Consider the following 22422-nt stretch of genomic DNA (forward strand, 5'->3'; position numbering starts at 1 on the left):
ATAGGGAATTAAGGGTTTCTCCCATAAAAATAAGATTTTCCCTCGCAATTTGTAGAGGAAAACCTTAGGTCTGTTCACGTTGCTTGCACTTTTGATACTTTTACACCTAGTGCCCATTGCACATTAGCCTCTTAAATAGAAGAGCTGTCATTGGATATCGTTCATCGTATTCGGTATACAACAAGCATTAGATACAAAAGTGTCGAAAATACAAGCAATGTGAACAAACCTCTTATTTTTCTGGAGAAAAATTCTATTTCCCTATGTATTGATATTGTTTCGTCCAACTATAATCCTGGAAACTAACTCAAACAAGCATTAACCGAAACACCCTTCAGAACAGTTGATGTTTAATGAAATGCACACCGTGCGCTTCCGAACGCAACTTGAGAGAGAGAAAGAGAGAGAGAGGAAGATACTGGCGCCTCCTAGCGGAGTTTCGAAAAATTCAGAAGCACCGGGCGTCCATCGTTGCATCAGTTCGTCCTTGACAGTCTCTTTTGTTTTGTGTTCGTATTCTCTCGCTGTGTTTAATTCGTTACTTAATTCGTCGCGGCTACTTGTATACGTGCGGGCGAGTAGCTACTCGCGTGTGTATACGCTTAGGACGCGCGGTGAAATAGACCACAAATCGGAAGTGAAAAGAAGCCGCGGGTTGTGTCAATACGACGATACGCGTCTTGCGCGACGCAAAACATTGCGACAGCGATAACTTCGAGCAAAAAGATACATATATATATATACATACATATATATATATATATATATACACACACATATAGATAGAAAGAGAAGAAAACAGAGCGAGATAAGAATCGTGAAAGAATGGCTGAGATTGACGCGAAAGTGAACATGTCGCTTGGTAAGTGTGGCCAGTGTTATTCCCAACAGTCTACTACTAACCACGGTTTTGCCAGTAAGAGAAAATTCTGGACGAATTGAGCCCATACGACCCGCAACCGTTGTCCCCTTAATTGGCACGACCAACGACAAAATGGCGTTGTGACGTCGTGCGTACCGTGCCTGCATGTCTGTACGTATACGTGCGTGTGAACATGCGCGCGTAGAGTACCTGCATTTATTTTCGCAATTTTTAATCTGTCCGCATGGCGATTCACTTCGTCGTCGTCCTTCTTCGAAGGTAACCAGAGGGCAATACGAGTCGAACAACCGTAACTTTTTCCGCAACTTGAGCGTGATCGATCAGCACATTGTGCAAGGGACGAAATATTAATGTTTTTGATAATAAAAAAGGAGAAGGTGAAGAAGAGGGGGTGAAATACGCCTCGAACTGGCTGATTCGCACGCTGTTTCTCGTTAATTCGTAATTACTTCTAATTGTGCTGCATTACATTGTCTATGATTACGTCATGATTTCCTTGGAGGAGCCAAGAAGAAGAAGGGATTCGAGTAGGATGAATAGAATACGGGAAGCTAGACAGGAACTAGTCTGATCATTCGCGATGATTAACATCTAATAATGTTATTTATGGGAATGAAGAAGAACAGAAGTATCCATAAAGTTCGCAAGTAAAGTCAACAGACGGCTCGGATACAGCACGAGGAAGAAGAGATTCTGTGCGTCACCTTAAATTTACTGCTAAACAATTAGGCCCACTGGTGAATTACACTTATTACGTCAGCAGGACAGCAACATCTAAGAATGATGAAAATATTCAGAAGCACGTCGACGGAAAATTCAAGAAAATTACGGAGGAACGAGGCGGGAACTTTCCGTCCGCCGTAGATAATTGCACTTTGCAGTAATGACCTTGCTCTTTCTATCGCTGTGAGAGAGAAGTTTAACAAAACCTTTGACAAAGCACAGGAGCCGAAAACCGACGAGAGTTTCGAGCACGAGAATCTACGCAAGAACGTCATATCTACTCATCTTCATTTACAAGACAGAAAATTAAAATCGCCGGGGCAACTTGAGATACTGATGGATGTTGTCATAAAATTATTATAAAATAAATAATTCACACACACACAGGCATCCAGACGATTGGAAGAAACAGTGAAACATAGCAAGTCGAGAACTTGCACTGGGAAGATGTTGCACAACCAAGTCAACAAAATACAAAAAAAAGGTTGATTTCCATGCAAGCGGTCGCATTGAGATTGCAAAATTTCGTCTTCACTTCGGCTGATTCCCCTGCGACAAAGAGAAACGGCGCATTGTCGCATTACAAAATTAGGTCCTCCGACAATGTGCCATATATCGCCTTCATCTCACACTGTTTCATCGTGAGAAACCCGGACGCCGAGGGGAAGGGAAGTTGCCAAACGTGTCCGTCGTCGCACGAACGTGACTCATCCTCTTCGTGAAAATCACTCAACGTCGCGCGTGGGAGATAAACGAGGTTTGCATAACGTCGCTCGCGTCGGCCCGTATTTTTACACGACGACGACAACGTCGCTTTTTTTGCCCGGCGAGCGAGCAGGCAACGCAATTACGCAAATACGAGAAATGGGACACCGTCGTTGGCGATATGATTTCCTGTGCAGTAATAGAATTTCGCTGTTGATGCAGTCCGGATATCACCACGAGTAAGCGAATCCTCGACAAGCGGATCAACCGAGACGCATGGATAAGTGGCGATCAAGCTAGATTCGAGCTAAATTATTTGTGAATTCAATCCTGTCTCTTCGACCCGCAGCGAACGCAAGGTTCGAGATCAATTCCACTTTCCACATGTGTTGGCGAAATATTTGCTCGCGGTGTCAGAGAAAATGCAGGTACTCAGTATGCGGAACGCAAGCTGCAAGCACACCGATGTCGCCGGCGTCTTCCAGCGGGTAGATATCTTCTCAGGGGAGAAACATACTTGTTCGAGTGTCGATGTCGTGTACGATCACGTGTTTCTTCCGAACAGCTTTTGAAGCGCGACTGCGGAGGAGTAATAACGTATGAAGAGAAAGCGTCGGTTATGCGCGATGAAGATACGGTTCATGAGAGAATGATAGGAAGCGAACATTTTCCAATTTGAGGAGCGATGTGATGGCGAATAAGCCGAAGACGACGTGATGATGATGATATATGAAGCAGCGACAGGCGATGAACACGATTATCGTTGGACATGTAAAGAAAAAATCAATGGACGTTGAGAATCCCAAATTCGACCACAGAGATCATTGCACGCATTAAGTCTTTGGATTGTTATTCTATGAAGGCACTTCCTTTCATTGAAATCGAAGATGGATATTCGTTTGATTTCTCATTCTAAATCTATCGCTTTCCGATTTACTCCAGATGTTATCTCAATTTAAATGACCATTAAAAATATTATATGCAGGGTGAACCCACGCATCGTGATCAGCTTAGTTTATTCTGCTGTCAATAGACCGCTTGAACATTTTTTTGCTTGATATAACGGTTCAGGGTGAGCTTTGAGATAACCTTAAGCTCCTTGAGCCACGTTATACTAGACAAGAGAATTTTCAAGCGGTCTGTTGACAGCAGAATAAACTGAGCTGATCACGTTGCGCGGTTTATCCTGTGTATTATATCCTTTTTAATAATTATATGATGTACTTTTTTAGATTGATGAAAGTTCATTCAATGTACGCGTATGTGATTTATCTTTTGTGATCTCAACTTTTTCAGGATTAAATTCTTCTCAATTCAATCTCTAACAAGCGATTATCCATTAATTTCGCGTGACGTGTCCCGTTGGTTCTCGTTGTAACAAATTGAAAGACGTACTCTCGGATGTAAGAGAATATATCCACGAAGGGATCGCACATCCGATGTACCGCCTACAGGAGAATTTTTACAGGCGAAACGTCGTTGGGATCGCAATATCACGGACGTACTGATATTTTCCACGTCGACCTGTCGAGTATAACGTGTGGTGATATATAATTTTATACGATAACGCAAACACACACACATATATATATATATATAATGAATATATATATATACATATATATATATATATATTTATTTATTTATTTATATATATATATTCATTTCGGGAGAATTCGATCCTCTTTCCAGTCGATCAGGGATCGTATGTCGCGACACGCCGATGTCCTTAAGCGTATATCAAGTTAAAGTTTTAAGCAAAGATTAAACTACCCACCATCTCACCGCCACACGTACTGCTCTCTCATTAAACGACACGCGTCTTTCCTTCCTTTTAAGATGAGATCATAAAGATGGAGAAAAAGGAGAAAAAGAAAAAGGCCGGGGCGATCAGCGGGAAGACCGGCGGCGCCAAGCGCAACCGCGGTAACAGTGCGCGCGGCCGGACCGGATTTCGAGGAAGAGGAAGCGCGAGAGTCAAGCGCAATGTCGGAACTGCCGCGAAGAAGCAACAGACTTGGCAGCGCGGTGCGGCGAATAACAATAACATGCGCGGCGGCTTCGCGAAGAATCGCTACAAGAAGAACCTCGTGAAATCACGAAGCAATCTGAGCCTGAATCAGAAGGTGGGCAACGCAAGAGGAGGTGGTGGCGGTGCTGCGTTCAACGTGCGTCGTGGCAGAGGCGGCAACAGATTCGGCCTGACGCGCAGCAGGAGCCGCACGAACCTGACGTTCAATCAGGGCGGCTTCTTCACGAGCAACAAGAACAGCCCGCTGCTGAAGAGGACCAGCAGCCTGCCGAATCTGCGCGACCCGACCTCGGTGCACAGCCGACTGGGGTATCAGAGCCCCGCTCAGATAGCCTACCGCAATCGTGTGAAGCGAGCGAAGCAGCTGTTGTTGCAGCGGCAGAATCAGAGATTGAGCTTGCAGAATCAATTCAGAGTGAGTCTTGTCATTTTCCGACGACGATATTTGTGGTATCGTCAATTTCGAGTATATAGAATCGGCAGATTTAAAGCTATTTATTTATTTATTTATTTATTTATTTATTTATATATTTATTTATTTGTTTTTTTTTTCGATGAGTTTCGCAGTATCTCATATTTACACGTCTCCGTCAGAAAAATGTAGAATTGTAGAATTAAAACAAACTTTCCTATTAGATACGAAATATGTCGCGAAATTTATCGAGGAAAAATGTTGCAACCTTTAATTCTTCTATCTATATATATTTACATGTGTGCACACGCACACACACATGTCTGTGTGTGCATACATATATATATATGTGCGTGCGTGTGTATCTCTGTATGTATAGTTATTTATTTATGCGCGCGCGTGTGTGTGTGTGTGTAATAAATATTTATCCATTTGCAAGACATATTTAAATATCCTTTCATTTTATTTGGAATTTTTAACAAATTACCTGGAAAATCAAGGAATTCTCAGGGAATTTTTTTTCGGGTTTGAGTTGACGCCCTGTTATGATCAATTGAGCACTTTCGTTAAATATTCCGAAAACTTTCCTCTTACTCTAACAATAAAAAAGTAACCGTAAAAATTAACACGACATGTAACCTTCTTTTGTAGCCTTTCCTCATGATTTTGTCACGTGAATTTTACAGCTATTTATTGTTATAGTAAAAAAAAAGTTTTTTGGAATATTTTACAAATGTTTTTTTCAATCGGTCACAAATATTACGTTATGGATATATACTTTTATTTCAACATATATTGCAAAAATTTTAATCATAGGATTCCAGTGTTACCAATCAAAATATCTACGGCGAAAAAACAGGAGCTTTAAAATCGCACAATCAATGAAAAAATAAAAAATCAGTGAGGATAAACATTAGAATGTTATTAGTATAACTTACTTGATCATTGCAATACAATCAAAAGTCGAGCATTAAACAGATTTCTCTGAAAGTTATTAAATTGGGTAATTTTTTTAATATTTAAGATTTGTTTATTGTTTAATTCTTGATTTAATTGCTATGATCCTTCTTAAAACTATTAAATTGGGTAACTTAGAGACCTGTTTAATGGCCGGTTTTTTTTATTTAATTGCAATTATTAAGTAGATTTCACTAGTAATATCTTTATTGGCTCTTGTTGTTTTTTATTTCTTTATTGGTTCCTCTGAAAACCTTGAGATAATTTAGTTGACTTTATTTCAGATCGACTTAAGTTTCATGTTCAGATGCTGTAAGAGTCATTTCATTGATTATGTAGCGTCTGACGAACTTACGACAGTTTTAATGTAGTTGGTCTGGTAAAGTGTCGGATTTTCAGATATTAAAAAGTTTTTTACACAAATTTATTATTTATTGAAGAAAATATTTTTTAATAATTTTATTTTACTATCTCAATAATAAATATTGATTTTGTGTGAATGTGAATTAAGACAAATATAAATATATGCCATATTACCAACACGAAGATATTTTTTTTTTTATTTAATGCTTAATGATTTATATGTCAGTTGAGCCAATAGAAGTGTAGATATAATAGAAAATGATGTGTAAATATTTAAATTGTATATGAGGAATGTCCTAACCTTTCTCAGTTCCCGTAATATGCAGAATAACGGACGAATTTGAGCGGATAAGTCATGTAAGCTATTTTACAAAATCACAATAGTTAATGAAAAATTAATTAATCCGTATATGCTAATAAGTGCATAGGAAATGACCGATCGGACTGTGTAAGGAAAATTGGCTTGTACTTCTGAAGATTTCTTACTAACGGTGGATACCAATTGATAGCGAAAGGAATATTTCTGTGTCATTGCGTTACTCCGCTTTTAAAAATCAACTGGTGCTCATCATTGCTAAGAGATCTTTAGAAGTAAGCAATTTTTCTTTATACATAGTTTGGCCTACCGTTACTATTCGCTCATTAACTCAGACAAAATAATTAATTCTTCACTAACTATTGGGAATTTTGCAAAATGTACATGACTTTTCTGTTTAATTCCATTCGTCTTACTTGCGCATCAGGAAACCGAGGAAGGTTTGGGATATCGCAGATATTATTATAAATTGTAAATTTCTCACGGCTATATTTTCTAAATGGTCAATAATTCTGAAATTTTTTCATAATGTTTGTATATTAGTCCTTAATATTACATTAGTTTTTCATTAAAATTCTAAATGAAGTTTAGAAAACATTAAAAATAGGACATTTATTTCGAAGAATACGTATAATAAGTGTTTTTAGTTGTGAATATTTCGGGTTACAAAGGGTCAATCATTTTCTAACTTTATAGATGTATAGATGATATTTCCACTTAATATGCAGCTAAAATTTAAAAAGATATCTAAGAAAATAGTGACGGACTTACTGCTTTAAATATAAAACTATGCTATAAGTAACATTTTTTGTATCATTTGTATATTTTATTAAATTGAGAAGATGAATGTTGAAATATAATTATGAGATTATGAAATTATGAAAATTGAGAAGATGAATGTTGAAATATAATTATGAGATACCGATGATTACATGTGATTCTTTTTTATACAGTTGGCACAAACTGAGAAGGTTCTACTTTCGATGCAACCAAGGACTCTAGAACGAAGGCAACAAATATTAACGTCGCAACGTCGCTTCACAACCGGTGGATTGCGATCTGACCAGATTGCTCGTGCACAGAGACGCGCGCAATACGAACAAAAAATACAAAGGATGAAGTAAATTATAATTTATATATCACACACACATACACATACACGCACGTACACATACATACACACTAACTTCAATGTATCTTATTAATCAATTTCCGCCAAAATCGGTACATGTTGTAAATATTTCTAATTTAATGTCTCTATTAATATTATTAGTTATAGATCATCTTTTTGGTCAATAAGTTTAATCATATATTTCGTTAATATATTACTCATTAATATTATTATTATTATTATTATTATATTTATATTATCTGTATATAGAACATACATACGAAGACTGACAATTAAGTTCGTAGGATATTTTTCGTGTGCATTATGTGGCAGTATTGTTGTGACAGCTAATGAAATAGCATCCTTGAACTATACTCAATGCAAATTTCAGCACGATTGATGCCAGTTTGCGTAGTTAAAATGTAATTAAACGTCAGATCTTGCAAAATAGTTCTTTTACAGTAAAAAAATTTGCATTATGAGTTGAGAAGGACAGAACGGTGATTAAATTTTTGGTGAAATTGAACAAAGACTGCTCGGAAATCGTGTAGCAATTGAATGAAGCATTAGATGAGTTTGCCATAAAACCTGCTTATAAGTTTAGAAACAATTTACAAGTGAGCGAAGCGGTTCAAAGAGGAGAGAGAGAAATCAGTAGACGACGATCTGAAAGAAGAAAGATTCGACGGGAAGCGAGAAGAATGTGAGACGAATGGACGAACTTTTAGCAAAAGACCATCGTTTCTCGACGAAATTCGTAGCCGAACAGTCGGGAATCAACGGAGAAATAGTACGAAAGATAATGAACGAAGATTTTTCAAGATACTCAAATTGTGTGCACGCGCCATTGTTCACCAAAAGTCGAATCATCGTATTGCAACGCCCGCCCCGTTTGCCCGATCTTTCGCTGACTTTTTTTCTATTCTCCAAGGTCAAGAAAGATATAGAGGATCACGGGCGCGGGAGTGGAACGGATTATCTGTGTGCTCTATAAACAGCATCACGGAGAATAATTTTGAAAACTTCTCCCTGCAATGGAAAAGATGTTGGGCCAAGTACATTGCTTTAGGATAGGACTATTTTGGAGAAGGGTACCAGATAACGAACTTAATTGTCAGTCCTCGTATAAATCTTTAAATGAAGGTTTAAATGAAGGATGTTCCTTTACGCGTCATATTAATTACTATGATGTTACAGTTCCGCTCTGCTGACTCCCAGTCCAAATGTCAACTTTATGTGTACACTAGGAAGTGAGTATACACCTACGGTGCGTCAACGGCCCTTCAACCTCGCGCAGAATCGACACACTGCGACTATCGGTAGTCCACGACAGATGTCCAGAGGACGATCGCCATACAGACAAAGCACACAAGGATTAAATATGGTGTGTATGTGTGAGTGAGTGAGTGAGTGAGTGAGTGAGTGAGTGCGCGCGCGTGTGTGTTTGTGTTTATTTATTTATTTATTATCCTATATCTCTTTGTTATATAAAATATTCATCAGCTGTGTTTTACAAACGTGTCTGTTGAATTGATGTTTCAGGTGGGTCTGTCACCGTTGTTTGGCCGAGCACGCTCGCGATCAAGATCGCGATCTCGCTCGCGTACACACAACACCGCCGCGTCGGATTCCAGCGGAGAGGTCGACGATCGCACCTTCAGCGAAGTCATGTACAGCCTGTCGGGAAATCTTGGTGTTACCGGGCGAACCCTAAACGATCGGTTTAGTTTTTAAGGGACATCCCTGAAAGTTAAATTTTAAATTTATATTTACCTGGAAAAGAGAGAAAGAGGGGGGGGGGGGGGTTAAGAGAACGGAAANTTAATTTTTATGCTTTAACAGACTTAAACGACAAAAACATTGTGTTCTTTTCCTACATTACGACGATGAAAACATTAAAATGAATAAATCGCTAACAACTAATACATTTACATGAAACGCATATTAGCAGATATTTTTTTCATTTTGTTTCTAACGCATTGCATAGATTTATTTGAGGCTATCATCTATCTCCTTCGCAATGTTAACGTGTGTGTAAAATATTTCTAGAAAGAATAAGCACAGGAGGTTATTATGTATTTTCGAGATTCATGATGCATATTCTATTTAGTACGCACATTATGTGCGAATACAGCGATACTCGTGAAAGCCTCATTTATAGCAATTAAGGAGATATTGTTTTTATCTTCTGTGTGCATTAATACGATAAAATCTTCAGTATTTTTTAATTACTGGCTATAATGCGATATTACATTTATCTGCCTATGACTATGAAATATAGAAGACAAGTAGAGGAGATATAAATTATTTAAATATAGCAAATCTCAGAGCGATGAATTTATGAAATTATGGTATTTAGTGGAAAAATAAGCCGCACCTTAATAATGTTACACGCGTTGAGCGTGTAATGAAATGTGTGTAAAATGATACACATTTGAGAGAGAGACTGCATATCTTTCAAGTCTACCTTTGTTCGTTTTAAGAAATGTACAAATCTCAACTACTAGTTTTCTTAATCTCTATTGATAAAGACTACGAGTGCAGATTACAAATTATAATTATGTTTTAGATACTATTGAAATAAATGCGAAATTAGCATATATTTTCGCATAACACGTAACTAATACATGCAACTAACATCCACCTTATATTAGTAGGAATTGTGGTTTTTTTTTTATTTATAGACTAAAAAACTTGATGCAATAACAACAATACGGACTACAGTCAAATATGGAGGTTTAATCAATTTTTGTTGTGAATCTTGATTCAGTTTACTGTTAAGGCTGTCTATATTTTGTAGCATCTAGATATACTCGCATCAAAGCAACCTCGTTGTGTAATATATGAATGAAAACTTAAGCTCGAATTTATATTGTATTATGGTGATACACAATGTGCAGCATGTGTACTCTATATATCTGAGAAATAAACAAATAGATTGCAACCTTCTTTCGCAATAAACAGTGAAAACACTCATATATATATATATAAATAATACTATTAAATTCCTGGCCTTATATCAATATATAATTAACATATTTACTACTAGTGTCACCTAATAGTATAACAGTGATAATTTTTTTGCTAATTTTTGTCATTATATTTGATCATGTTATTACTAGTTTTCTTTTAAGTTTTTATACTAGAGAGTTTACCAAATAAATCGTGGTAGCAAACATGTCAATTTTATTAATTTTTGATTCTATGTTAGTTCTTGTCTACAATAGATGCTTTAAGCCCTAAAAAATTGATCAGTCACAATCGAATTATAGAATAATAATCAATTGTGATTGATCAATTTCTACTTCAATTTCTTTTTCAATTAATTTTACACGGAACCATTTATTTTAACCTCTTTTCTCATGATTTTGTCAATGTATGCAATTTTACGATTATTTATTGTTTGTTCGAATAAAAGAAAAGTGCACGGACAATTTTATATGTGTACACAATCGATCACAAATATCATTTTGTGAGTATATCTTTTTATTTGGATGTAAAACGCAAGAATTCTTGACATGCATTTTCTCGCTTCTAACGTCATCAAACAGTTGGAGCAACTACCCAGGAGCGTTAAAACTTAGAGCTTAAATTCTCATTATAGATCACGCTTTAGACGCGTGGTCGACTATTGTAGACTATGACTCGTATTCGAAACACGCTTACAACGACGTTAACGCGCTGACAAGTTGAGATATTAGGGTGCTTTCACATGCTGCGTAACTTGCATAAGCATAAATTGTGTCAGTCAATCAAATCCGCCGTGGTAACTGGTAATTGGGTAATTGAGACAATTTGATTAATTGACGCAAGTTACGCTTAGGCTACCTCCCCATGCGTCGTAACTTGCGTAAGTTACGCAGCATGTGAAAGTTCCCTTAGCGCTCTTATTAGCGTGGATATTCAAAACATGATGATAGCTGCACTCTGTCAGGGAAAATCGATAATTACGCGCGTCTAAGGCAAAAATATCCTATTCCCTAGAATTACTAATAAGTTCTAATAGCGCACTAACATTATCTTAGTAACGCACTGTAAAAGTGGTCAGAGGCATATGTATAAGCGCACTAACAGTTTCTGTCACATTTAAAAGAAAACAATAGAGTACATTGGTGTAATAAACGAAATATGGAAAGGGAATTTGTATCATGGAAAGTTCATCGATTGGAAAATTCTTCAATTTTCTATATTTCCATTGTGTTTTCTAGAGAAAACTAAATGATTGTGGTCGGAATCTGTTTTATGAATAGTTTCATAATAGGTATCCTGACGAATAAGACACATGTCGCCCTCGAATAATTTCACGAAGCGGCAATTCGACAAAATGTTGCCAGATGTGTGTTGTATCTGTAAGTTGCAGGGATTTATTCGAATAATGCGGAAGATATTTTTAACACGACAAAAGCGTGGAGTAGATTGAAGTATCGTCCGGGTATTAATCACCACTAACGCTGTGTGAATCGGTGCTGTTCTTATCGTTGTTGCAATAAAACGAAGCGAGCGTGATCGTTGCGTTCAATGCTTACTCCGTTTGCTACGTTCGTTGTGCACGCGAATACACATTAAGTCCACAAGCCTCATGAGATGAAATTTTCATTTGGTGCGGATATTAGAACCAAAGAAATAGACTTTGACCTGTTGTTAATAAAATGTCAAGTTTCTTCATAGTTTTATAGAGAGTGACGCGTCCTTTGTGTGCGCATGTGAGCAGCCCGCACAAAGAAATTTGATGAGTTATCACTGCTAACTGTCATCGTGTTTATGATGTCGCCTCTAGTTGGAATATGCGCGAGAAGGATAAATAAACAGGTAAATATATATATATATATATATATATATATATATATATATATATATGCGCGGTATCATATATATATATATATATATATATATATATATATATATATANATCAAGTTTATTAATGAACCTTATATTTTTTTGAAATCGTATTTGTTTTGGCAATATGTAAATCCTAATTAAATTCAATCTGTATAAATCAACTAACTATTATACTCTGCAAACTATTGTAAAACGATGTTATATTCGTATTTGCAATGGTAGCTCTGGAACCATATATTCATATATTCAAGAAAGAAAGACGGATGTGTGCATGCTGTTATATAACTAAGTATAGTTAAATAATTACACAACAGGAATTATAGATATATATTTATGAAGATAATTGAAAGTATATCCTCTTCTAAATATTTTTTTTAAATGCCTATAATTGTGTATGCAATTTTATCTCGCGCGTGTACGAGATACCGATTTTTTGTACAAACTTTTGTTTATATAAAATGTGATTCTATATAATTTTTTTGTCACTTTGTATAATTTATTTCGTGAAGTGTAAAGAAACTTAATTGTGCATTTAACTTTTGCGAAGTGTAATAAAATGTGTTCTTTGCACATTTCATGTACAGTTGTTATCGTGCAAGGCACCAGTCGTCATCAAACAGGTAGTGCGAAATTTGGAGATACACGAGCATGCCGCGTATACCTTGTTGAAGACTGCCGGCATTCCTACTCCGTCTTTCGGAGTGGCAAAGACACCCGATGAAGCCGCCACTCTGGCCAAGGGTCTTAAGTCCAAGGATATCGTGCTGAAAGCACAGGTTCTGGCTGGAGGTCGAGGAATGGGAAAATTTTTGGGTACCAACGTTGGAGGTGTTGTGATGTGCGAAACGTAAGTTCATCGAATTATATAATAAATTAGATAACGAGATTAAAAATATCTCAAGAAGTAAAACAATTATTAAATTATATAACAGGAATTATAGATATATATTTATGAAGATAATTGGAAAGTTATATCTTCTTTTCACTATTTTTTCCAAATACTTATACAAGAGGAAGATAGACTCGAAGTAAACTCTACTAAATAATAATGAGTCACGAATATATTCTGATATTACAAAAATATCTAAGAAATGAATATTTATTAGATACTAATAATATAGTTAAACATAAATAATATATTTAAATATATGGTTAAATAATAAATAATTTAAATATATAGTTAAGTCTAAATTTTTTTATTTGAATAGTATAAAAAATTGCTTTCATAAAGCTAAGTCTATAAGAAAATATATATTCTCTTATTTTAAATAAATTTTTCCTCAATATAAAAATATATAGCACTAAATATAACACTTGAATATAGCCATTAAAACAAATATGTGCTTCTCAGCTCATATTGGCTATTTTAATTTCTATGTATTAAAATACATAGATTAATATAAATAAATATGTTGTAAGTACCTACTGAATAAAATTTTTCATTTTTTCTTCAGTATAGACTTTGCGTTATGCAAAATACTATCTATAAAAATAAATTTAAAAGAGAAATGCACGGAAATAACTTATGATTTATTGACTCATCAGCCGGATAGATTTGCATAATGCAAAATATGATAAGAAGAATTAAGAAGTCAAACGATAATATTTCTCTTTATCGCAGGCCTGAAGAGGCGAAGAAGTTAGCGAGTAGCATGATTGGTAAAGTGCTGGTGACGAAGCAAACAGCTGGGAAGATATGCAACTCTGTGATGGTAACGATGCGCATGTTTCCGCGCAAGGAGTATTACCTTGCAGTGATGTTGGAACGCACCTTCGACGTACGTAATGATTGTTAAAAAGTTATTAACAAAAGAAGTTTGAATTGTTAATATAATATAATATAAACTTCTGCTTATTGATGTTTAAATTTTTCGTCTTGCTAAATTGATGAGTCTAGTATACTACTGTGATCAAAAAGTATCCGAACTTTATTTTAAAAAAATCAAAATAACAATTCAATCATCAAAATTCTTATAGTCCCCTTCAAAGTAACCCCCATTGCTTGCAACGCACATATGCCACCGTTTGATCCAATCCTGGTTACATCGTTCATACGCGGCAGACGGTATGGCCTTCAGTTCACGCAGCGAATTTTCTTTGATGTCCTCAATCGATTCGAAACGTTGTCCGTGAAATGGTTTCTTCAGTAAGGGGAACAAGAAAAAGTCGCAGGGGGCCATGATGAATACGGTGCATACGGAACGACATTCGTTGAGTTTTTTGTCAAAAATTTACGCACAAGTGTCGAGTGTTGGTGTCATGCGATGGTGCGTTGTCGTGGTGCAAAATCCACGAGTTCGTTTCCTACAATTCCGGCGATTTATGGATTGCTTCGTGTAAACGCCTCATGATGGACAAGTAGTATTCTCCATTGACCAGTTGGAAGGAATTCCTCATGCACAACACTGCGATGATGGAAGAAAACCGTGAGCATGACTTTAACTTTTGACTGCAAACAGCGAATTTTCTTCGGTCTTGTTGCATTTTTCGAACGCTATTCTGATGATTGTTATTTTGCTTCGACGTCGTATTGGTAAACTCATATTTCATCACCAGTTATGATCCGTTTCATACATATGTTATCTCTGGATACCGTAGAAATCATTCCAGACGACACGAACACTCGATTCTCTATTTGGAGAAAATTCCGGTTTTTCGGAATCAAGCGCGATGCGACTCGTTTCATGTTCAGTACATTGGACAAATGATATTTCAACTTCGTCTGCCATCTCTCGCATAGTCAATCGACGATTTTCGAGCACCAATTCTTTCACTTTCTCAACGTGCACGTCATCCATTGACGTTGATGGTCTTCCAGAGCATGGGTTATCTTTAACAGATTCTCAGCCTTCTTGAAACTTCTTAAACTACTCAAACGTGCTTGTTTTCAATAAACAATTAATGCCAATAAACAATTAATAAGCTTTTTTGCAACATTTTGAGGTAGAGAAAGATAGATACATAGAGATAGAGAGATGCTGACCACAATAAAGAGGAGAAAGGCTACATATCTGGGGCATATTATGCGTAACACCAAAATACCAGCTATTGCAATTGATTATTGAAGGGAAGATTGAAGGCAGGAGAGGAGTGGGACGAAAAAAGTTATTATTTTTCCGAAATATAAGGTACTGGATCGGATTGACCACCGTGGAAGAGCTGATTAATGGATATGTAAAAGAAGAAAAAAAAGGAGAGAGCGCTTTTTAAACTTTTCGACCTGAATTGGTCGGATCCAATTATCTGTTCATCTTGAATGAACAGATAAATTCTTTCTAACAAAAGATGGATCCAAATCAGGATTGTCTATGCTAGATAAGTTGCTTAAATATATGTAGACGCATAAGCATACCGTATTTCCTTATCAATAACTTTATATCGATATAGCCCAGATGAGATCTATAAAATGTTGGTATCCAAAAAATTATGAAAGTTAATAGAAAATTTGCCCTTACCATTCCTCCTGAAGTCGGACGCCGATCTAAGAAAAGCCGAAGAAAAAGGATACAATCGCTTAGCTATCCGCAAGCCCCGAGATAAGGACGAGGATTATCATTGACAGAGACGAAAGTGTCAATATCCACGAACTGTTCTATAAAAACGGCAAATGGCCCGAGACTTTCGGGTCTATACTTGGCACCGACGGCATTAATAATACTATCCGGTACAATAACTCCGATGGCCATGATTGAAGATCGTGAATCGATACAGAGCTGCGCAAAATGCCTGACGGATTACCGTCTCCTTCTCTCTTCTTTCCTCTAAGTGGCATACCTTCAGTCTCCGAGATAGAGCGAGATTTAATTGGCCTCTTTCTCGACAATTGAACTTCTGGAGTGCCTCCTGCAACAACAATACGAAACTCTGGAATGCGAACGTTCTTACCGCGTTCCCGTGAACATTCGTCACCCGAACGGCGAGCTTCACCGTTCCATCGGAGACCAAATACAACGGCTCGTGTGCCGTCCGGCGAAATGTCGCGACTTAATCACAATATCACACCAGAGGATACTTGGCATCGTAACTGCGACCTCGACCGAAGCAATCATCACTCCACGCACATTATTTTGTTCTTTTTCTCTTCTTTTGTATGTTGTTTGCGTATAAATCAATAAATAGATAAATAAATAAACATATACATACATATATATAAGCGCTTTAATTACATTTGTACAAGAGCATTTTTTCGGTATGAACGTATATAATTATGTATGATTATATATGTTCACATACACATATAGAGAAAATTCATATATAATTATATTTTCCTAAGATGTTAATCCCATCACGAATTACATCAAACTAATTAGAGGCTATCTATATTTTAAAGGGACCTGTATTGATCCTTTCTAAACAAGGCGGTGTGAATATCGAAGACATCGCTGAAAGAAATCCTGAAGCTATATCATACATACCGATCAACGTGAATAAAGGCTTAACGGCCGAACAAGCGAACAGCGTCGGCGATACACTAGGATTGACAGGAGCGAGCAAGGAGATCGCGTCAATCGTCGCCTGTAATCTGTACCAGCTGTTCATCGAGAAGGACGCGTTGCTTCTAGAAATCAATCCATTCGCGGAAGATATTTGCGGCGAATGTAAACGCAAATAAGTTGATAAACATAATAACACTTTTTTACTCAAATTTTGTTCTTTTATTACGTTTATAAATGCCTTTAAATTAAATTCATTATCTCTTAAGTTAAAATTAACTAATCATACGCATGCACGCACGCACGCACGTAATTATGCGAAAGAACAAATGATAAATATATTTATAAAAAATAGTGCGTTACCGCCACAGTTCAAGAGCATGTAGTAATCATCAAAACAAAAAGTCTTAATGAATCTTAATAAATCTGGATCCAAAAATCATTCGTTTTAGAAATATTTCTTCATTTAACTCGGACAAAATTGTGTGTATCTAAATATCTATCAAATAAGTCGCTATATTTTAGCACAATCATTACAAAATCTAGCAAAGTAAATACAATTCTAACACTATTATAACGCATTAAATATATACCATAAACAAAGAGTATCTCACTGACAAGAAAATATAACTTCTAAATGAATGACTTTTAGATCCACGTTTGTTATGTTTATTATATTTCTTTTTCTTCCATTGGCGCTACAGCCCCTTGTAAAAGCCTACTTTCTCACATATGCATGTGTGCGCACGCAGATTATACACATGCATACGGGGAACCTACAGTTTAAACGCCGGTTCTGAACGGCAAATTTTTGGAGAGAGGTTTCCATGGCATGAATACTATTTTTGATGGTTTACCACACTACCGAAGAGGAGCCACGAGCACATGGAAATTTGTCTGACTCTGCCGGGAATCGAATCCGGGACTTTTATAACATAGCAGGCCAGTGCGCTGTCATGCCACGCTCGCGTTCATTAGTTATATTTATTGTGTGTTTAATACATTTCGTTATTTTGTAAACAGCTCACGGACAGAACGTCTTATATTTCCGAAAACGAATAATTTTTGAACCTATGTTTATTATTTTTGTTCGTTTTGATGAGTTTGCTTTGATGCCTACATGTTCCTGAAATTTAGTGGCAATGTTTTTAAATATTCTCTATATAATTGCTTTTGTTTATTATATTTATATGATAATTGTATATTGGATTGCCACAGATTACGCTCTGGATTGCAAATGCAGCTTTGATGACAGCGCCGCATTCAGGCAGAAGGAATTATTCATGTTTAAAGACACGACCCAGATGGATCCGAAAGAAGTCGAGGCGGAGAAGTACGACTTAAATTACATTACTTTAGATGGAAACATCGGTTGCTTGGTAAACGGTGCTGGTCTTGCTATGGCCACTATGGACCTCATAAAATTCTTCGGCGGTATGCCAGCAAATTTCCTAGACGTTGGTGGCACCGCTACAGTCGCAACTGTGACGGAGGGTTTCAAGATATTGTCTTCGGCTGAAAATGTAATTATTTTAATTTATAATAATCAACACATACACAGATTATCGAAATCATAAATTGGTCAAATTCTATGCCAGATGCTGTTGTGACTAATAGTAAAATAATACTTACAATTGCTACTTGTTGAAAAATTATTCGTACATGATTATGTATGGTTGTATATAATCATACAAAATTATGCATGAAATTTGTCCATATATAATTGATATATAATTAAATAATTATTTGTATATTTTTTTTAAAAACTTTTGGCCATTTCCTCTACGTTAAAAGTTAAAGAAAAACTTGTTGAGACCTTTTAATATGCACAGAGAAGAAATTGTCGCTTCATATCACTCCGTGGTTTTCCACGTGAATAGGTTATCGACCGCCGGTCAGGATGGATACCATGGAGCTATATGAAATGACATTTCTTCTCTGTGCATGCTAGAAGGTCTCAGCAAATCTTTCCTTAAGTCTCAACGTAGAAGAAATGGCCAGCAATTTTTTAAAAGTACAATAGTAATTACTTAATTATATATAAATTATATATGGACAAATTTCATGCATAATTTTGTATGGTTATATATAACCATATATGGGCTGTGTTCAATTTGGGCACTTATGCGCTATAAGCGTCATTTTACATTTATTGTCCTTTATGCCAAAGGGAAATAAAATTATGCTTACAGCATGTAAGCGTCTAAATTGAACACAGCCATAATCATGTATAAAAAATTTGTTAAGGAGTAAATGGAAGTTATAATAATAATAATAATAGTATAATAATATTATAATAATAGTATAATAATAATAGAATAATAATAATAATAATTGCAATTATCCCCCTAGGTGGAAGCTATTCTAATTAACATCTTTGGTGGCATAATGAGGTGTGATATAATCGCCCAAGGCATCATCAACGCTTTTCAACAGATGGATTTAAAGATACCTGTGGTCATGCGATTACAGGTAGTTGCGTTTAAAATTGATCTTTGTCCAATATTACGACACTATAATATCATTAATTTTTTTTCCTTCAGGGTACCAATGTGAAGGAAGCTAAAATAATGATGGCAGATTCTAAACTAAGATTTTTTTCGGTAGATGATTTTACCGCAGCAGCTGAGACATCCGTCAAGTTAGCACTGATGATGAATCTCGCAAAGTCTTTAGATTTAGATATTAACATCAGTATGAAATCACCGAATAAGAAAGCACAATGAACGTTCACGTTGCGATGACTATTCATAGAGAAGCTGTTTGAATGGGGACGTTCTTCTTCATCCGCCGTATTCTCCCGACCTCGCCCTATCTATTACCTATTTCTCTTTTTGAAAAATGTTCTCTGAGACAAAAAATTCCGGCTCTTTAGGAACCTCCAATATTCACTTCGATCAATAAGAAACCTTCGTTTTGGAACAAGAGCATCACGCAGCTATAGGAAAGATGCTCCAAAGTCACTGAACAAAGTGGTACATATTTGTTTCAATAAAGTTACTCTTTGAATAAAATATTACGTCCTGAACTATATTGAAGATTTGAAACGAACTTTCCAAACAACCTAATACATGTGAATACATTCTCGCTAAAAAGAAAGAAAAAAGTAAAAATTACATTTCTGCAATAATAATTAATTTGCACAATTGAAATAAAACGATCGTAACAGACTTATATCGTGTAAAATTGTACGTAAACTATAAAATAGCTTGATGTAATAAAATAAATTCTTTTAAAATGAAATTTTACATAATAAATTAGCATGTTAACTGTTTCGCACGCGAAACGATTCATATATAAATGTACTTTCTATCCGTAATTAACGAAGAAATGTATTAAAAACTTTCCTCTTTCTCTTTATATCTATCCGTAATTAACGAAGAAATATATTTAAAACATTCCTCTTTCTCTTTATATCTATAAAATAAATCCTCTTATACAGTTTTCATGCATTTATAATTCAATTTCCATAGCTGTTGTCTTGTTATTGTCATTATTTTTATTTCCACCATCACTAATTATTAATGTTCTATCGCAAGTAACACACACATACACACACATATACATATATATGTAAGAGGTTGGCCAGACTTTGTATAAAGAAAAGTGGCTTCCTTCTAAAGATCTCATAGTAACGATGAGTATCAACTGATAGGGAGAGACGTGTTTCTTTTCGACACACAACCCTCTGTCACATGCCGCTCGCTGCATGCTGTGTCAGGCTCCGCCTTTAGAAATCAGTTGATGCTCATCATTGCTAAGAGATCTTCAGAAGTCAGTCATTTTTCTTTATACAATGTCTACCATTTTCCGTGCGTTCATTAGCTCAGAGAAAATAATTAATTCCTCGCTAACTATTGTGAATTTTGCAAAATGGTACATGACTGAGCGCGAGCGTGGTGCGGCAGACAGCGCACTGGTCCACCACACCAGCAGAGGTCCCAGGTTCGATCCCCGACAGGACCGGAAAAATTTGTATACGCTCGTGTCTTCTCTGGACGGTCTGGCTGGCAAGCCACCAGAGTATATTTGCCCCACAGTACCTCTCGCAAAAATATGCCATTCGGAATCGGCGTTAAACTGTAGGTCCCATATGCCTATGTACAATCGGCATACGCAACATGCGCATAAGAGGAAAAAACAGACCATAAGGTCTATTATAAATAGAAGAAGAAGAAGGTACATGACTTTTCCGCTCAGTTTCTATTTGCACATCACGGGAACCGAGATTAGTTTGGGACACCCTGTAGAAGAAATCGACACGTATACGACAGTTGTTTATTGTTTGCCACACAGAGCACTGTCCGAGAGCCGAGCTTTTCTATTGGCAAGTATCCTACGCGGGCCTTCGCGTCTCATCCGTCATTCTAATCGTGTCAAATGTCCGGAAATCTATCTGGCAGACGTTGGCGAAAATACACGTTTGCGAGCTCACGAGAGCACGTGAGTCAAAACACGAGGAACTATATATCCTGCCCGTGTGTGTTTTTATTAAGAGATTTACCGGGGGTAACTATCAACTACCTTCTTCCAACTGCGGATGTACAGTGGAACTGCGACGCTCGCTTTCTCTGAAAAATATCGCAGATCGAAAGGAATTTGTCGATTTTCAGGATAACAAAAAAGATAGAGAAGACACAAGTTTGCAGATGCGCGTGATACGCAGCAAGCGCTGGTCGTACGGAAACAGCTACAAGAAAAATGATTGTTCTTCAATAGCAAACCGATAATTTTGTCATATTCTTGTAGTTTTTCTCTGTTAGGTGCGCGGCAAAAGCGAGCACACTTTTTCTGCGAAAAATGAAATGCGACGCGAAGTTTCTTGTTTGCTATGACGCGGATTAGATCGTCAGTGATTCGACAAATCCGTGAGGGATGTAAAAAGTATTTAATAAATCTCGACGTAATATGGTCTTCCAATTTTGCATGAATAATTTCCCGCGAAGAAAAAGACTATATATGAAATTTGTCCATATATGACTATATATATAATCATATATGTCTATAACGAAAAAATACTGTTGTTTACAAATTATATGCAAATACAATCGAAATAAATGCTTCTAGCTACTTCTGACAGCATGATATCGACATTTAATTTAATGACATAACATCATTTTTTTTCGTACTGATTTCTTATGAATATATGATCATATACGTAACCACATACATAAGTAAAATTCATATATGATTTTATATAATTATAAATTATCATATATAATCATTTTTTCCCGGGTCATGAGCCTCTTTAAGGACACTTCAAGTGTCTCTTGAATTTTACTAACATACTTTGCATTTCAGTTCTTGAACATTTGATTTCTGATCGATGCACTTTAGCTACAAATATAAAATATTACAAACGAACAGAGGTGTTTATCTTAATTAAATCTGATTTTCGACATATTATTGGGTTGTTCGGAAAGTCCGTGCGGATTTTTCAGTAGATGGCATTCAAATGTAAATTTTAGAAGGTTAGGTTAGTGCAATGCGTGTCAAATGCGTATATGTTTTCATATAAATGATGTTTCGGTGCGTATTTTATGATAATAGTTGTTGTGATCAAATAAAGGTATTTATTTTAGCATCAGCTTCAAAATGGAAAGAAATAACATGTTTTTTCGGCGCATAAAAAAGGGTCTACAATAAG

The 22422-nt window shown here is 36.2% G+C and overlaps 2 protein-coding genes across 4 annotated transcripts; both read left to right on the plus strand.

Moving 5' to 3' along the window:
- Positions 1 to 455: 455 nt before the first annotated feature.
- Positions 456 to 10478, plus strand: LOC106741951. 3 transcript variants are annotated; one of them, XM_014614421.1, is made up of 6 exons: positions 456 to 509; positions 783 to 862; positions 4151 to 4758; positions 7345 to 7511; positions 8700 to 8886; positions 9045 to 10478. In XM_014614421.1, the coding sequence occupies exons 2-6, from the start codon at positions 826 to 828 to the stop codon at positions 9234 to 9236; spliced, it is 1191 nt and encodes a 396-aa protein (XP_014469907.1). In that variant the 5' UTR covers positions 456 to 509; positions 783 to 825; the 3' UTR covers positions 9237 to 10478. The 3 variants fall into 3 exon arrangements, with proteins under 3 accessions (XP_014469907.1, XP_014469908.1, XP_014469905.1); XM_014614422.1 differs by having other exon boundaries at positions 462 to 3854; XM_014614419.1 differs by having other exon boundaries at positions 462 to 3082.
- A 487-nt stretch (positions 10479 to 10965) lies between these two features.
- On the plus strand, positions 10966 to 19806 carry LOC106741973 (succinyl-CoA ligase [ADP-forming] subunit beta, mitochondrial-like). The gene is made up of 8 exons (XM_014614473.1): positions 10966 to 12102; positions 12171 to 12311; positions 12927 to 13189; positions 13964 to 14120; positions 16673 to 16940; positions 17994 to 18298; positions 19128 to 19247; positions 19319 to 19806. The coding sequence occupies exons 2-8, from the start codon at positions 12264 to 12266 to the stop codon at positions 19499 to 19501; spliced, it is 1344 nt and encodes a 447-aa protein (XP_014469959.1). The 5' UTR covers positions 10966 to 12102; positions 12171 to 12263; the 3' UTR covers positions 19502 to 19806.
- The last annotated feature ends 2616 nt before the right edge of the window (positions 19807 to 22422 follow it).

Source organism: Dinoponera quadriceps, unplaced genomic scaffold, assembly GCF_001313825.1.
Source record: "Dinoponera quadriceps isolate SergipeBrazil2010 unplaced genomic scaffold, ASM131382v1 scaffold458, whole genome shotgun sequence".
Classification (NCBI taxonomy): domain Eukaryota; kingdom Metazoa; phylum Arthropoda; class Insecta; order Hymenoptera; family Formicidae; genus Dinoponera; species Dinoponera quadriceps.

Bases quoted from the DNA above. Each gene is read 5' to 3' on its own strand.
- LOC106741951 (XM_014614419.1), top strand. From the start codon at position 3,028: ATGATGATGATATATGAAGCAGCGACAGGCGATGAACACGATTATCGT. The intron at 3,083-4,150 runs GTAAAGAAAAAA...CTTCCTTTTAAG, and splicing joins ACACGATTATCGTTGGACAT to ATGAGATCATAAAGATGGAG. The intron at 4,759-7,344 runs GTGAGTCTTGTC...TTTTTTATACAG, and splicing joins GCTTGCAGAATCAATTCAGA to TTGGCACAAACTGAGAAGGT.
- LOC106741973 (XM_014614473.1), top strand. From the start codon at position 12,264: ATGATGTCGCCTCTAGTTGGAATATGCGCGAGAAGGATAAATAAACAG. The intron at 12,312-12,926 runs GTAAATATATAT...TTTCATGTACAG, and splicing joins CGAGAAGGATAAATAAACAG to TTGTTATCGTGCAAGGCACC. The intron at 18,299-19,127 runs GTAATTATTTTA...TTATCCCCCTAG, and splicing joins TATTGTCTTCGGCTGAAAAT to GTGGAAGCTATTCTAATTAA.